We start from the raw sequence: 16,629 nt of genomic DNA on the forward strand, positions 1-16,629 counted from the left end.
CTTACACCTGTGGTCCCAGCACTCTGGGGGGCCGAGGCGGGTCGATCACTTGAGGCTAGGAGTTCGAGACCAGCCTGGCCAACATGGCGAAACATATGAAAAATACAACAGACAAACCAACCAACCAACCCAGCGACAACAAAACAGGTCTACCCTGGAGTCATACTCTAATTTTTTCTATTTTCCTCCCTTTCTGATCCTTTATCCCACTTTCTTTTTCTTCCTCTTCCTTCTCCTTCTTCTTTGTCAAATAGAGGATTGAGTTATTATCACTGATCCATATAAAGTCCCTCTCTCATTTATTTTAATTCCCACCCCCCATTTCTATTCCCCGACTTCCCATGTGCAACCTTCCTAATATGTTTGATACGCATCTTTTTGTTTGTATGTATTTTTAGAAAATGTTTATTGTTTTTGTGTGCAAAAAAAAAAAAAAAAAAAAAGCTTATTACTGAGGCCAGGCATGGTGGCTCACACCTATAATCCCAGCACTTTAGGAGGCCAAGGAAGGAGGATCTCTTGAGTTCAGGAGTTTGAGACCAGCCTGGGCAACATAGGGAGACTCTGTCTCTACAAAAGAATGAGAATTAGCTGGGCAAGGTGGTGTGCGTCTGTAGTCCTAGCTACTTGGGAAGCTGAGGCAGGAGGATTGCTTGAGCCTAGGAGGTCAAGGCTGCAGTGAACTACGATCACGCTATTGCACTCCAGCCTGGGGATGACAGGACAAGACCCTGTCATTAAAAATAAGTAAGTAAATAAATACATAAATAAATACATCGCTTACTGCTAAATCCAACACTAGGACTGAGTTGTGCAAAAGTTGACTCAGGTTCAGATTCTCCAAATACATCCAAATCTGTTTCTATGAAACAATGTTATAGGTTAAGTAATGGAACAACTTAAGAATATCAACTCAGAAACATTAACAAAAAATCTGGCCTACCTCACAACCAATAACGAAAACACAGGTTGTTATGATCCTCTCGCTACCAAACTCTGTCATACGACTGTTGCATTGATTTTCCACTTTTTTCTAATTGCCACTAAAGGAAGATTATATTCCAGTATTGTGAAATTTTGAAAAATTAAGCAGTTCTCTGGGAAGAAGAGAGGGAGTGGAAAGCAGGTTGTTAGCAGTAAATTTATATTGCAGGTTCATTCTAAGAAATGAGGCAATTACGCTCTTCTGTTTTATTTTGGTGGTAAAGGGGGAATGGTTATCAATGGAAGTTGGCAACTAGTGTTTGTCTTAGAATTTGAATAGACTCCTTTAATCAGTTCTTTGATCTTCTAACTCACTTTGCTGATTATCTCCACTTTGTTCCTACTTTTCCACTGCAACTCAAAATCTAAGGTATTTTAATGTTTAATTATCCATTTTTGTCTCTACATCTAACGTTTCTTAAAATTTTAATTTGTCATACCCACATGTGTTTCCTCTTTAGCCATTTGTGTATTACTTCTTTTTTTAAATAATAATAGGAAAAATATTGCTCAAGTCAAGAAGAATCTTTATAATGAAAATTCATTACGATTTTATTTATTATTATTGTTGTTATTATTATTTTGAGACGGAGTCTCACTTTGTCACCCAGGCTGGAGTGCAGTGGCACGATCTCAGCTCACTGCAACCTCCATCTCCGGAGTTCAAGCAATTCTCCTGCCTCAGCCTCCCGGGTACCTGGGACTACAGGTGCCCGCCACCACACATGGCTAATTTTTGTATCTTTGGTAGAGACAGGGTTTCGCCATGTTGGCCAGGCTGGTCTCGAACTCCTGACCTCAAATGATCCACCCACTCGGCCTCCCAAAGTGCTGAGATTACAGGCATAAGCCACCTCACCCGGCCTCATTAAGATTTTAAAACATTATCAAATTTATATAAGATTTCCAAATTCCCCAATCCCTAGTTTCATGTTGTTTTGCTTTTCTACACATTATGGGAAACGTTTAAAATATAATCACTCCATTCATGGACTCAATTAATTATCGAAGTTGCCATCCACACTGCATTTATTGTGTACTACTGAAAATTATGTTTTTGGGGATAATCAACAACAACTAAAATAAAAACAAACAAAATTCACTTTGCACTACCAGGGAGTAAAATGTTACAGTAGAGAAGTAGAGCCCGAATTAAACAGGAAAATACTGGGCAATACTCCAACTTCACGATAAATCCAACCCAGACGTCTGAGCTTACATAAAAGACCAAAACAACAGTTATAATTTACCAGAGATAGTTCGACAGGACAACAGTTAATGTCACCGAAGTTGTAAAAAGACAATGTATGGCATCTCTTTAATTAGAGTTTCAATCTGCTCATCTTGATGCAGTAATAAACTGAGAGATGCCAGGTTATATGCTCTTTTGGAAGACAGCAATTCTATATAACACATGTGGCCGTTTCCAGTTCAACCCCTGATTCCTGGCTCCTGCTTCTGAAACACAATGTTTCATTTTAATGAAAAATACATTACTGTGGTAAGATAGGTCATCAGCTGTTAAGTGTAATGCAATTTCTGTAATAAAATTAATTTTATAGCTTGCATAAAAGACTTTACGCAGGTTAAATACTGTTAATTTCTAGCTAAATTTTGTTCCTTAGAATGCATAAATGAAGCACCTCCACCCTCTATAAAAATAATGTCTATAGTATAAAATGTCCATAGGATTCTTTATGATTTCCATTTTTTATATCATGCTAAAATGCCAGCCATAGCCAACTGTGAGTTAATATGGCCTTTCATTGGTCACTGAAACAGAGGATGTATTTGCTGGTGTCTTAAGACTAAAACAGTTGTGCTGGTGAAAGGCCAGTGCAATTTTCTTCTGGGTTACTTATTTAGAGATAGCAATTCAGACCAAAAAAACTCTGCTACATAGTTATAGATTTACGTAACCTAAGTTAACCATCCAGCAAATGGATGCAGTTGATCTCAAAGGGAGGTGCAGCAGAGTAAAGGACATTCAAACCCCATCTATAACCAACATTGGAAAAACATTTCAATGTGGGTAAAATTACAGTCACATAAAAGGACAACAGATTATTGGTCAAATGTACATGCGAGCATTAATGCAATAACCTTTTTGCTCTGTGAAAATTTTCGTTGAGCTATTTGCTAAAATATTTAAAGTAATAAAGAATTTGGAATTAGTACAGAATATGGAATTGGACAGCTCTGAATTTGAACCCAAACTTTTTCATCAATTAGTTACTTAGAGCTAGGAAAAGTTACTGTATCTTCCTGATCCTGTTTTATTATCTGCTCTGTAAGTAAGTACAAGACAATTGTCTCATAGTGTTATTGCCATGCTTGAATATAATGATGGATAAAAAATTTCTTGGCACTAAGGCGGCCTTTATAGATGTTACTTTTCCTTCTGTTTTGCTCTTTCTATTGACTCATGGGAGCCGTTAAGGAAGAGATGTGATCAGATTTTAGATGCTCATTTGTTTGTCTACGTTATTGGGATACTGTAGCGAATCACTGATTTGAATGTGATACCTGGTTTAAAAAGGCATTACACTGTGTAAAATGTTACATTTAATTCAATCTAAGAAATTTTAAATTAGTTTTGCAAATAGCACATCTATGTTTTTTGATCCTTGTTATATGGGAAACAGGAACGCTAGCAAAAAAAAAAAAAATAGGAAAAGTCTTCAGGGGAACATTTTTTAAAATATCCCTCATTTAACTCCAGACGGGAAGCAAAGACAGAGGAACAGCGTATAGGAACTCCTGGATGTGGAATGATGTCAGAGATTCTCCACTCTGCATTTGGTCACATTCAGGCTGTAGATATCACCAGTGTACCTTGCTTTCCTGGTAATAAGGACATAATCTTTCTTCCTCCCCTGGCCACTCTCAGCCTTGGAAGTACTGGATGAGCCATCACAAGGTGGCCCTGGCACAGAAAGCATGGGTGACACGGCTCCACACAGCCCAATTCAGATGGGCTGTGGGAAAGATCATGTGGGGAAGCAATGTCGTTTCAACAAAGAACTCAGCAGGATAAATACGACCAAGCTCATGTCTCACAAATGATCACTTGTGTCTGAATGTCTTCCATTTCTGTTCGTATTCATGCCTAATGGGTTAAGTCTCATCCCCAAGTATGTTTCTAGTGAATATGAAAGACCCTATTGTCACATATTTCTTTCTTTATATGCAACTACCATCATTTCATTAACTTTTGCTTAAAGGAACATTTTTTAAAAGTAATCTGACATGTTACTTTACCATTTTTTGATCAATTTATTTTGTGTCTTCTTTACATATATTTTGAAAGGCCATATCTGAAACAGAACTTTCTTTTTTCATTAAAAAACTAGCATATGTGGGCTATCTGCCTTTATATTCATTTTATTGACTATTTTACTATGAACAGTCTTATATTTTACTTTATACTAATTCCTCCAGATTAATGACAAGTATTTAACCTAACATATTGATCCATCTCACTTAATATTAGTTTAACTTCATTTAATTCCTTCCTTTTTACTCATAATCAACATTTTTCCTGATGAGAAATTAAGAAAGAAGATATGTTTGGCACCTCTGTCCATCTCTTTGCCCATTTCTTACTCCTCTAAGAAGGCAAGAAATTCTAATCTGATTACACACAGCACTGCAATGAACACCAGTCTGCATACAATTTTTTCTCTCTTTTGGATTACTGACTTAGGATAGTATCCCAGAAATGAGATTAGTGGGTCAAAGGGTATGAATATATTACCAAGTTGCATTCCATTCCATACTCCACCAGTACCACAAAAGTATACTCATTTCATGACAACTTTATCTTAAGCATTAGTTAAACTTATATTTTAGTGATTCAAAAGTTGTGAAATAGCACCTAATTTTAAAATGGTAAGTAAAACAATTAACAGAATAATGCAACATTTGTCCATATGCTCCTTCAGCATTTACTTTTGTATGACTTTTCCTAAGTCACTGAACTTTCTAAGGCTTGTTTGTACATCTCCAAAACAACAAGACTGCATCAATTTCACTAGCACTCAGGGCAATGAAAACTGAAGAAAAAGGAACTATTTCTCACACATGAGATAGGCAAAATTTCAACACTGACAGGTTTCAGTGACAGATTACAGAGACTGGGCAGTCTCGTATATTGCTGTGGGTGTGTGCATCTGAAACTAATCTGACAGTGTCTATTAAAATTATAGGCCGGGCACGGTGGCTCACGCCTGTAATCCCAGCACTTTGGGACGCCGAGGCAGGCAGGTCACGAGGTCAAGAGATCCAGACCATCCTGGCCAACATGGTGAAACCCTGTCCCTACTAAAAATACAAAAATTAGCTGAGCATGTTGGCACATGCCTGTAGTCCTAGCTACTCGGGAGGCTGAGGCAGGAGAATCGCTTGAACCTGGGAGACGGAGGTCACAGTGAGCCGAGATCGTGCCACTGCACTCCAGCCTGATGACAGAGCGAGACTCCATCTCAAAAAAAAATAAAATAAAATAAAATTATAAGTGTACATACTCCTTAACCCAGAAATCCAACTTTTAAGACTATCCTATAAAAAAAGGGCAACAATAAGAAAGAACATGTTTATTACAGGATGGTTTATAATGACAAACTAGAAAACTAGAACCACCTAAATGCCCATCAATACGGGAATGGTTGAATAAATAGCAGCACATCCACGCCATGGAATATTAAGCAGGAATTGGAGCCAGTGTATTAATGTCGAACAATATTCATGGTCTATTGATATGTAAGAAAGCAAGGTGCTAGGTGATGATCACATTATAACTCTTTTTTAATTTTTAAAGGAAAAACTCTGTATTATAAGCATTTATGTTTGTCACTGTAAAGGCACAGAAGACCTTTCTCATACAGCAAACTAATAACAGTAACTTCTTCAGATGGGGGAAGGACAAATTATTCCTCTATATTATTTGACTTATTACTGTTTGCTCATTGTAATTTTAAAATTCCCAGATAGCAGGGATTTTTTTTAAAGGAACATTCTACTAGATATCTCTTAATTTCTAGCTAACTCTCAAAGCACACAATTCTATGAAGTGAGGTGAACAAAGGTCACAGAATCTTTAATGAATGGTTAAATTATGTTCAATGGCCACAAGAGTATGTAATATAGTTTTGTAAGGTTTACAGCAAACATAGTTACTATTTCTTTTTTTTTTTTTTGAGACAGAGTCTCACTCTGTCACCCAGGCTGGAGTGCAGTAGCACATTCTTGGCTCACTGCAGCCTCTGTCTCTCAGGTTCAAATGATTTGCCTGCCTCAGCCTCCCGAGTAGCTGGGATTATAGGCGTGCACCACCATGCCTGGCTAATTTCTGTATTTTTGGTAGAGATGGGGTTTCACCATGTTGGCCAGGCTGGTTTCGAACTCCTGACCTCAAGTGATCCACCCACCTCGGCCTCCCAAAGTGCTGGGATTACAGGCATGAGCCACCACGCCCGGCCTAATACTTTTTAAAATGTTAACACAAAGGAGTAAGGGAAAAAAAAAAAATTAACTCATGTTAAATACCTCAGCACCACTACCCCCAAATTCTGGATGAATGAAACATTGTATTATTCAAATCACTGAGCTCTGCAAACAATTCCACCAAATGTGTGTGAGAATGTACAGTGAACTCTTCTCCCACTCACTCCTAGATTCATTCTAGTAAACAGCAACAACCACAAAGAAAAGGATTCCTATGAGTACTCGAAGAGCAAGAATCTTATTAATCTCAATTTCCTGCCTGAAACAGGAGACCAGGTGCGGTGGCTCACGCCTGTAATCCCAGCACTTTGGGAGGCCAAGGCAGGTGGATCCCTTGGGCCCACGAGTAAGAGACCAGTCTGCGCAACATGGTAAAACCATCTCTACAAAAAATAAAAACATCAGCTGGGTGTGGTGGCACACATCTGTAGTCCCAGCTACTTGGGAGGCTGAGGCAGGAGGACTGCTTGAGCCTGGAAGGTAGAGGCTGCAGTGAGCTGTGATCACCCCACCCCACTCCAGCCTGGGAGACAGAGCAAGACTCTGTCTCAGAGAGGGGAGAAAAAAAAAAAACAGGAAAAGTTACTAAAGAGCATTCTAGCTAGTCTCCTCTCTAAGAAAGATCTTCTGATCAAGAAGGAAAGATATTTTAGGAAGGACAGGCCCATCCTTTCAATGTATCTGCTAAGCTTAACATTTTATTCAAGGTGAGTTTCTTAAACTTTGGCCCTTATGACTGGAACTATTCAAACTTTTTTTTTTTTTGAGACGTAGTCTCACTCTGTCGCCCAAGCTGGAGTGCAGTGCTGCAATATCAGCTCACTGCAACCTCCACCTCCCGGATTCAAGCAATTCTCCTGCCTCAGCCTCCCAGGTAGCTGGGACTACAGGCATGCGCCACCACGCCCAGCTAATTTTTGTAGTTTTAGTAGAGATGGGGTTTCACCATATTGGCCAGGCTGGTCTCAAACTCCAGACCTTGTGATCCACCCGCCTCGGCCTCCCAAAGTGCTGGGATTACAGGTGTGAGCCACCACACCCGGCCTCACACAAACTTTAAAAGGACACATCATCAATGTTCCCAGGGGAGTGACAAGAACTTAAACATTCATGAGTAAGAGCAATGTTCACAGGTATGCCCAGCTTAGTGGGAATGTCATCATCCAAATCAGTCAGCAGCCACCACAGTAAGGTGGGCTTTTTAAACATTATCATCACTTTTGAAATTAGCCAAAAAAAAAAAAAAATCAAACCTTAAACATTGTTCAATTCAATAACTCGAGTCTCATTTTTAAACATACCATGTCTACAATCTTCATCAGCTTGCACATAATTTTTCTGCAAAACAAAAATACAAGATAAAATTAAGTATTTCGAGAGCTGCTTTTAACAGAGATGTTGTCAAAGGGAAACTTGGCTTTGTTTCAAAGTTTAATCATTAATGTTGTAAACTTACTATTCACAAGGCAAAGCTAACACACGTGCCCTCTGAGGATTACAGGGCACTCTACAAATAAACGTCCCAGTATACTCCCTAGTCCATGGACCCCCACTCCTACTCCTCACCTTCTCTAACCCTAACTCATCAGCACCTCCCTCCCCGCCAAAAGCTTGACTGAGAAAACTGAAGCTACAAGAAGAGAATTTTCATAGACTGTCACCACCATGTCTCCCCGCTTCCCAGCATACACTCTGTCTTCCTTCTACCTGTTAACAGACATACTACCGTGCTCCTTTCTAAAGTCAACCTACGCCTGTGCAGATCAACTCAGCCGCCTACGCAGGTACAGCACTCCAACAAGCCTCCTCGACTTGTCCTACATCATTAATGTTTTGCTTTTGATTGGTTCATTTCTATACAGAAATAGTTATTTCTCCCATCTAAAAAAATATTTCCCTTGACTTTAACTCTCCCACTAGCTACCATTCCTTTTTCTTTTTCCTTTTCCTTTCTCTTTTTTTTTCTCTTTAGTGTCTCTTCATGGCAAAACTCCTCAAGAGTTGTCTATGTTGATGTATTTCAATTCTTTCCCCCAGTTCTCTCCTAAGCCCTCTTTTTAAGCAGACTTTCACCCACTACTCCAAGGAAGCCACTCTCATGAGATCACCAGTGACCTCCACTGCATCCATGTGGACCCGCACAATTCACATGTGCCCACTCAGACCCATTCTCATGGCTTTCTTGGCAGCTGCTGACACTACTCCACATTTCCTCACTTGCACACACTTCCTTCCTTCACGCTTCCAGGACTCCTTCCTCTCACACTTTCCCCTTTCCTCAGGGTTGCTCTTTAGGTTGCTTTGCTGGTTGTTGCTCTGCTCCCCAACCTCTTGACACTGCAGCGGCCCAAGACTCGGCCCTCAGTCCTCGCCTCTTCTCTATGACGCTCATTTTCCCGTGGTGATTCTACGCTGGCTCAAGACATCATATAGCACTTCTGTCCCACAGTCTTCAATGAATCTCTCTCCCAAATTCCATACGTGCATATCTGACTGCTTACTCAGCATCTTCAGCTGGGTATCTGAATGACATCTCAAACTCAGTACGTCCAAAACTGAACTCCCACCTTCCCCCACAAAACCTCCTCCCCAGCTGTAGCCTTCTAACCTCAGTTGAAGGAAACACCATTCTTCCAATTGCTCAGACAAAAAGTATCGAGGTAAGTAACTGTGACTGCTCCCCCTCATTCCCTGCATTCAATACATTAGGAAACCTGATTGCTTCTATTTTCAATGTATAAAACAAAACCTAGTTACTTCTCACTATCTCCACTGCTACCATTTTGATCTGAGCCACTCTGGCCTGGATTATTCTAATAGTCTCCAATCTAGTCTCCTTGCATCAACGCTTATCCCTTTACAGTTTATTCTCAGCACAAAAGTCAAACAATTCCTGTTAAATTAGATCACACCACTCCTCTGCCCAAAGCCCTGCAATAGCTCCCCAACTCACAGAGAATAAAAACCAAAGTCTTTACCACGAGCTAGCAGGCCCCACAGGCTTTAGTCCTCCCACCTCTCCACCGCGTGCACTCTACTCTGGCCACACTAACTTCTAGCTGCTACTCAAGCACAGCAGACATGCTTCTGCTGCTGGGTCTGTTTCCGTTGCCTGCAATGCTCTTCCTCCAGCTTTACACATGGCTCACCCCCTTGCCTCTGGTTATCACCTCCTCAATGAGGCCTGCCTTGACCACTCTATTTAAAATTGTAACCCCATCTCTAACCCCAATATTCCCAATCTCCCCTGCCATGTTCTCCTTTTTTCATGTGCTTACTACCTTTTAACAATCTATGGTGGGGTTTTTTTTTTTTTTTTTTTTTTTTTTTTTTGAGACGGAGTCTCAGAGTCTCGCCCTGTCGCCAGGCTGGAGGGCAGTGGTGCAACCTCGGCTCACTGCAACCTCTGCCTCCTGGGTTCAAGCGATTCTCCTGGCTCAGCCTCCTGAGTAGCTGGGATTATAGGCACGCGCGACCACACCTGGCCAATTTTTGTATTTTTGGTAGAGACACGGTTTCACCATGTTGGTTAGGCTCCTGACCTCATGATCCACCTGCCTTGGCCTTCCAAAGTGCTGGGATTACAAGTGTGAGCCACCATGCCCAGCCAGTGTTTATTTTTTATAATGTTTATTGTTTATTTTCTGTTCCCCTACTAGAAAAAGTATCATAAAGAAGAGACTTCTTTCTCTTCCATCAATATATATAACAAGAACCTACAACAGTGTCTAGTACACAGCACATACCCAATAAATACTTGTTGAGTGAGTGCATAATCCAAAATGCCCTAAAGTAGTACAGTTTTCAAGGTTCAAAAACGTAGTTACCTTGCCATCAAATATATTCAGCAATCACCAGCCACTTCACTCACATCTCTTTGGCCCAGAATTAGCTATTTGTATCATCACCACTCAATGAAAAAGGCCATTTTACATAGTTCAGCATTGGCTTATTGACAGTGTTTACTCACCAGTTGCAAAAATGAGGCAATTCTGTAGAGAAGACTCTCGATTTTGATGCGTTCTATTTCCAATGGACAAGGCCCTGTGAAGTCTGCCATGGAGTACTGGCCAAGAGAAAGAAGGGCCTCTGTGCAGTGCTTGAGGGCCATTTCATAGTCCTGCCTCTTAAGTGATTCACATGCTTGTTCACATGACTTTTCAGCTCTTCTGTCTTCCATGACTCAGGGACAAAAATCCTACAGACAGGGAGAAAGAACAAGAGAAGGTTTTTTAAACTTATTAATTATAAATTCTAGCCCCATTCCTATCTCAGCTGGCTTAATTATCTATCTGAATACTCTCAGCTAGCCTTTTGATCAAGGTCACAGCTAAGCAGCAGCTATTGATGCTACAAAATCTATACTTCTCTTTGATATTTTATGAAGTCTTTACTAAGATTCAAGCAAAATGTCAATCATAAGCCAGGATCATACTAACAATATAACAAATTTATACATGAGGCAAATTTAGAAATGAAACATGACTGTGAATATTGCAAAGCATACAACAAACCATAAAGGATCCCCTTTCTTAACAAAAGGGACAGAAACGTTTCATATCCAAACCTCCAAATTTCAGTTTCCTAATTTCAGTCTCACAGTTCTGTGACCATGATTGCAGAAAACCAAAATCTATACCATGCAGGATTATTTCCCACCAATTAAAAAACTGTTTGGAACTGTTTGAACTGTCCATTAATTCAATTCAACAAACATTTCTCGAGGGCCAGGCCCTGTGCTAGCAGCAATGAATGCAAAGACAGGGCATGTCATCTCTGCTTTCAAGAAACTCAGATTCTAGCAAGACAGGCAAAGCCCAAATGAACAATTACAAAAAAGACTTATTCCATCTGCCTAAAGGCATGAGCTGATTGCAAAAGGTGAACAGGAGTTCACCATACAGATGATAGGGAGAGCAAATGCGAGCTTTTCAGAGAGAAGAGTTCAAGTGAAATCACCAAGGGGAGAAAATACACAGCCTAAACTCAAGGCACATCAGAGGAGTAAGAGAAGCTATGAATGACCTCAAATGCCACGACAAGAAGCAAGGGTTTTATTCCACAGGCAACGGAACACGATGAAATTTTTTAAATAAGGAAAGAATCTATCAAACATAAGTCCTACCAGTTCTATAAAGAACTGGTTAGAAATAGAAGAAATCACAGGCTTGCCACAGGGGAAGAAATGGCAAACATTGGCATTAGTAAGAGATCACTAAAATAGTCCAAGAAATAGCAGGAGTTTACACATTGTTTCTCCCTACCTATATCACTCATGGCAGGAGTGGAAAACGTGGACACAGAAGACCGACATCCTTTGACCTGACATTCACAATACTGCTCCAAACAGTCACTCTTGCTGACCATCTCTGTCAAACTTACAGATTGCTTTCCGTGCCTGCGTCCACCTTCTCCCTCTCCTGCTCCTCCCTACCTTCTACCTTAACTGCTGGCCTTACGGTACTTCTTTGTCCCTTCCGCCTGCCTCCAGCCTACATAGATGTTCTCTGCCAGCCTTCCCGGCTTTGATAATGACACATGGGCCCTGCCCTCTCCTCGCTGTGCTGTAGCCATCTGCTGCCAATAAACTGCAGTGCAAGATGGGGGGAGAAAAGTCATTGATGGGCAGCCCATAGACAGCAGCAAGAGGCAAGATGACAGACATCTGAAGAGGTCTAAGCCCCTTCAGCTTTTGAGATTCTTGGTCTACCAAAACAGTAGAAATAGCTAGGGAATGAGATAAGAAAGAGTTCAAAGAGGACTTCAACAGTATTTGTCAGCATTTGTTCAATATTGGGGATTTATACAGGTGGTACAATATAACATTCCCTACTTTTCTCAGTTTGGAATTTTTAATTTTAACACTTTTTTTTGAGACAGGGTCTCACTCTGTTACCTAGGCTCGAGTAGAGTGGCACAATCACTGCTCACTGCAGCCTCGATTTGCCAGGCTCAAGCAATCCTCCTAACTCAGCATCTCGAGTAGCTGGGACTACAGGCATGCACCATCACGTCCCGCTAAATTGTTATTTTATTTTATTTTTGTATTGACGCGGTCCCCCTATGTTGCCCAGCCTGGTCTCAAACTCCTGGGCTCAAGCTGTCCTCCCGCTTCAGCCTACCAAAGTGCTAGGATTACAGGTGTGAGCCACTGCACCAAGCCTAAACTAACACTTTTAATATAAAAAAAAGAAATCTAACTGTGTTATTAAGATAACCCCCCCCCCACAAAAAAAGAGTACTGTATCCTTGGTCTTTTACGTGGTTTCCCTTTAAACTTCCTCAGCTTTCCTTTGGGGGGGGCTGTAATTCCCAGTTTAGTTTAAGGGTAAGGGGATTTAAATAAGTCACAGTTGGTATGTATGCCTGTTACACAAACATACATTGATGTGGGTGAAATCAATTGTTCCACAAAAGTCAAAAATAATTTCTGTATCACTACAGCAATGTTGCCCATTAGACAAAGAGTGGCATTACAAAATAATTACTAACTTATGATATAGTCCGGATATAAAATAGCAACACTATTAACATTTTGGGCTCAATAATTTTTTGTTGTGGGCCATTCTGTGCATTATAGGTTATTGAGCAGTCATTATCCCTAGTCCTTACCAGCAGATGCCAGAAGCACATCCCCTGACTTGTGACAACCAAATATGTCTCCAGTAAATGTCTGGAGAAGGCAAAATCAGCTCTAGTTGAGAATGACTCATATAGACAAGCATACACTGCTTGCCAGATAACAGCAACACAAGATTCATAAACTCCATGGATACCAGAGGCCCTAGAATTAGCAAATCTTCCCTACAGAACTCCCAGCCCACATCCAGACCAATAATACAAAAAGAAGTCATAAGAAAACAAAGCTAATAATGCACCAGCTAAAATCTTTCTTAGGAATGAGTATAGCACAGTGATCCAAAGCACAGACTAGGAACCAGAATTCACCAGCTGCACCACTCTCCAGCTGCATGGCCTGGGGCAAGTGGCTTTACATGGATTATTTCAACTTGCTCACCTCTAAACTGGGAAGACAACTAATACCTACCTCCTAGGGTTACTGTAAAGGATTAAGTGAAATAATACCTATAAAAGTACTTAAAAGAATGCCTGGGACATAAGTGCTCAATAAGTGTTAGCTATTACAATGTCCCTAAAATTCCTTATTTTCATTTTATATAAAGTTGTTTTTTGTTTTTTTTTAAGAGACAGAGCCTCGCTGTGCAGCCCACGCTGGGAGTGTAGTGGTGCAATCAGAGCTCCTGCTGCCTCACACTTGGGAATGATCCTGCCTTGGCCTCCCAAGCAGCTGGGACTACAAGTGCATGCCACCACAACCGGCTAATTTTTTTTTTATTTTTTTGGAGAGACAGGGTCTCAACGTGTTGCTAGTCTAGTCTTAAACTTTTGGCCTCAAAAGATCATCCCACCTTGGCCTCCCAAATGCTGGGATTACAGGAGTGAGCCACTGTACCCAGCGTACATAAAGCTGAAATCACTTTACTGATCTCAACATACAATACGGTATAGACAATGAAATATTATTCTATGTAATTACTTTACCTACTTGACAGAGGAATTATTTTCACCTATTTTCTCCATCTCAATACACCGGTAATGATTATGCAAAGAATAGCCATTGGAGAAATAAGTATATCTGCAAGTCACTGATAAGGACTAGCTAAACCCTAAATCTGGCTATGAGGGATGATCACAAAGATTAATATCAACAATGATCCCCAAACATATTAGCCAGGGAGATCTCGATAACACTAATATGTAAGTAGAGATTAAGGGCAGAACTATGAATTTCAGGAGCTTTGAGAGGAAATGACTCAATTTACGACCCTTCCTCAGAAGTGGATATCTACCCCAATTACCTTTGTTAATCAGGGCCTGATAACTAGTTTCCAAGATCTACCTGAATCACAGTAGGGTCACTTAGCTGTAGTGTGGAACTCAATACAACGCATGCTCCGTTCAGCTGTTTTGTCGAGCTTTTCAGAAAACAGCATGATCTTACTGCACCCACTCCTTCTGAAGAAGCTAAAGTGGTTTATCAAGCATAAAAGCAAAACTGTCTGTCAAAGTCAAAATAGTTAGAATGGCCATCATTAAAAAATCAGGAAACAACAGGTGCTGGAGAGGATGTGGGAAATAGGAACACTTTTACACTGTTGGTGGGACTGTAAACTAGTTCAACCATTGTGGAAGTCAGTGTGGCGATTCCTCAGGGATCTCGAACTAGAAATACCATTTGACCCAGCCATCCCATTACTGGGTATATACCCAAAGGACTATAAATCATGCTGCTATAAAGACACATGCACACGTATGTTTATTGCGGCACTATTCACAATAGCAAAGAGTTGGAACCAACCCAAATGTCCAACAACGATAGACTGGATTAAGAAAATGTGGCACATATACACCATGGAATACTATGCAGCCATAAAAAATGATGAGTTCGTGTCCTTTGTAGGGACATGGATGAAACTGGAAAACATCATTCTCAGTAAACTATCGCAAGGACAAAAAAACCAAACACCGCATGTTCTCTCTCATAGGTGGGAATTGAACAATGAGAACTCATGGACAAAACATCTCAGGCCATGCTAAAATGGACTATGGATAATACGCAGTGAGAGATCTAGAAGTACTTCTAAATGAGGCCAGCTCCCAGATATACTTCAAGAGTGTAGCTGACACCCCTGCCTAGGACATATCGATACATCTGTATCTATTGTATGTGATCCTTCTACCTGAACATAACAGCCAGATCAAAGGGCAGATACTGACTGAGTGGGGCCGGGCACGGGAGCTCACGCCTGTAATCCCAGCACTTTGGGAGGCTGAGGCGAGCGGATCACGAGGTCAGGAGATCGAGACCATCCTGGCTAACACGGTGAAACCCTGTCTCTACTAAAAATACAAAAAAAAAAAAAAAAAATTAGCCTGGCGTGGTTGCGGGCGCCTGTAGTCCCAGCTACTCGGGAGGCTGAGGCAGGAGAATGGCGTGAACCCGGGAGGCGGAGCTTGCAGTGAGCCGAGATCACGCCACTGCACTCCAGCCTGGGCAACAGAGCGAGACTCCGTCTCAAAAAAGAAAAAAAAAAAGATACTAAGTTGGGTCTCTGAGGATTTTTCCCACAGGGACAGAGTGGCCCAGGGAATGGAAGTCGCTGGAGCTGAGTCACATTAAGCACATTAAGCACACCAATGTAGGAAGAAACATCACATTCGCCCATTGCTGAGGTCCGCCCCATCTGTCTTGACTCTTTCTCTTCCTGTTAAAAATTATCCAAACTTGGCCGGGCGTGGTGACTCACACCTGTAATCCCAGCAATTTGGGAGGCTGAGGCGGACAGATCACCTGAGCTCAAGAGTTTGAGACCATCCTGGCTAACACAGTGAAACCCCGTCTCTACTAAAAACACAAAAAATTAGCTGGATGTGGTGCCGCATGCCTGTAGTCCCAGCTACTCGGGAGGCTGAAGCAGAAGAATTGCTTGAACCCAGGAGGCGAAGGTTGCAGTGAACTGAGATTGCACCATTGCACTCCAGCCTGGGCAACAGAGCAAGACTCCCTCTCAAAGAAAAAAAAAATTATCCAAACTTTTATCAAAAGAACGTAAAACACTAATTTCCTGCAAACTCCTATCCCTGTGAGAAACACTGACTTGGAGGATGTGACTTCACAAGCAAGAAAGCTGAAATCAGAAACCAGGACTCTAATCCAAATCCACTAACTCCTCCCATCTGTTGCTGACCTATAAAAAGAGACTAATACCATGCAACGAACGTTAGTTGTTCTGCCACCAAATACCCATTCCCTTTCCTCGTAATAAAAGCCCACAGTTTCCCTTTGAAAATTCACCTCTCCCCATCTCTCAGACCATGTGGTTCTTGAAGAGCTAACTCCACCAGGGATGTGGGATGGCATGTGACACTAACTAGCCAATCCGAGCCTCACAGCCCTGAACACAGGGATTGGCTCAGGGTAGGCCATATGACCCTGTAAGAGCCAATGAGACACCCTGAGACTTGCTGAGCCTTCTGGGAAAGAAACTGATGCTCCTTCCAGCTGAATCTAAATTCTGAGAAACTACAAGGGGTTGAATATACCGCAGCCATTTTTCT

General features: G+C 41.2%; 1 protein-coding gene across 1 annotated transcript; it reads right to left on the reverse strand.

Moving 5' to 3' along the window:
- Positions 1 to 7,743: 7,743 nt before the first annotated feature.
- Positions 7,744 to 10,687, reverse strand: LOC115834147 (probable helicase with zinc finger domain). The gene is made up of 2 exons (XM_030808912.1): positions 10,460 to 10,687; positions 7,744 to 7,827 (listed from the first exon to the last, which is right to left on the reverse strand). Exons 1-2 carry the CDS (start codon positions 10,667 to 10,669, stop codon positions 7,744 to 7,746), a joined length of 294 nt encoding a protein of 97 aa, XP_030664772.1. The 5' UTR covers positions 10,670 to 10,687.
- Between the last annotated feature and the right edge of the window lie 5,942 nt (positions 10,688 to 16,629).

This window comes from Nomascus leucogenys, unplaced genomic scaffold, assembly GCF_006542625.1.
Source record: "Nomascus leucogenys isolate Asia unplaced genomic scaffold, Asia_NLE_v1 002013F_17261_qpd_obj, whole genome shotgun sequence".
Taxonomy (NCBI): Eukaryota; Metazoa; Chordata; class Mammalia; order Primates; family Hylobatidae; genus Nomascus; species Nomascus leucogenys.

Excerpts from the sequence above, each read along its gene's own strand:
- LOC115834147 (XM_030808912.1), bottom strand. The coding sequence starts at position 10,669 with ATGGAAGACAGAAGAGCTGAAAAGTCATGTGAACAAGCATGTGAATCA. Across the intron at positions 7,828-10,459 it reads TTGCCTCATTTTTGCAACTG|AAAAATTATGTGCAAGCTGA; the intron begins GTGAGTAAACAC and ends TTTGTTTTGCAG.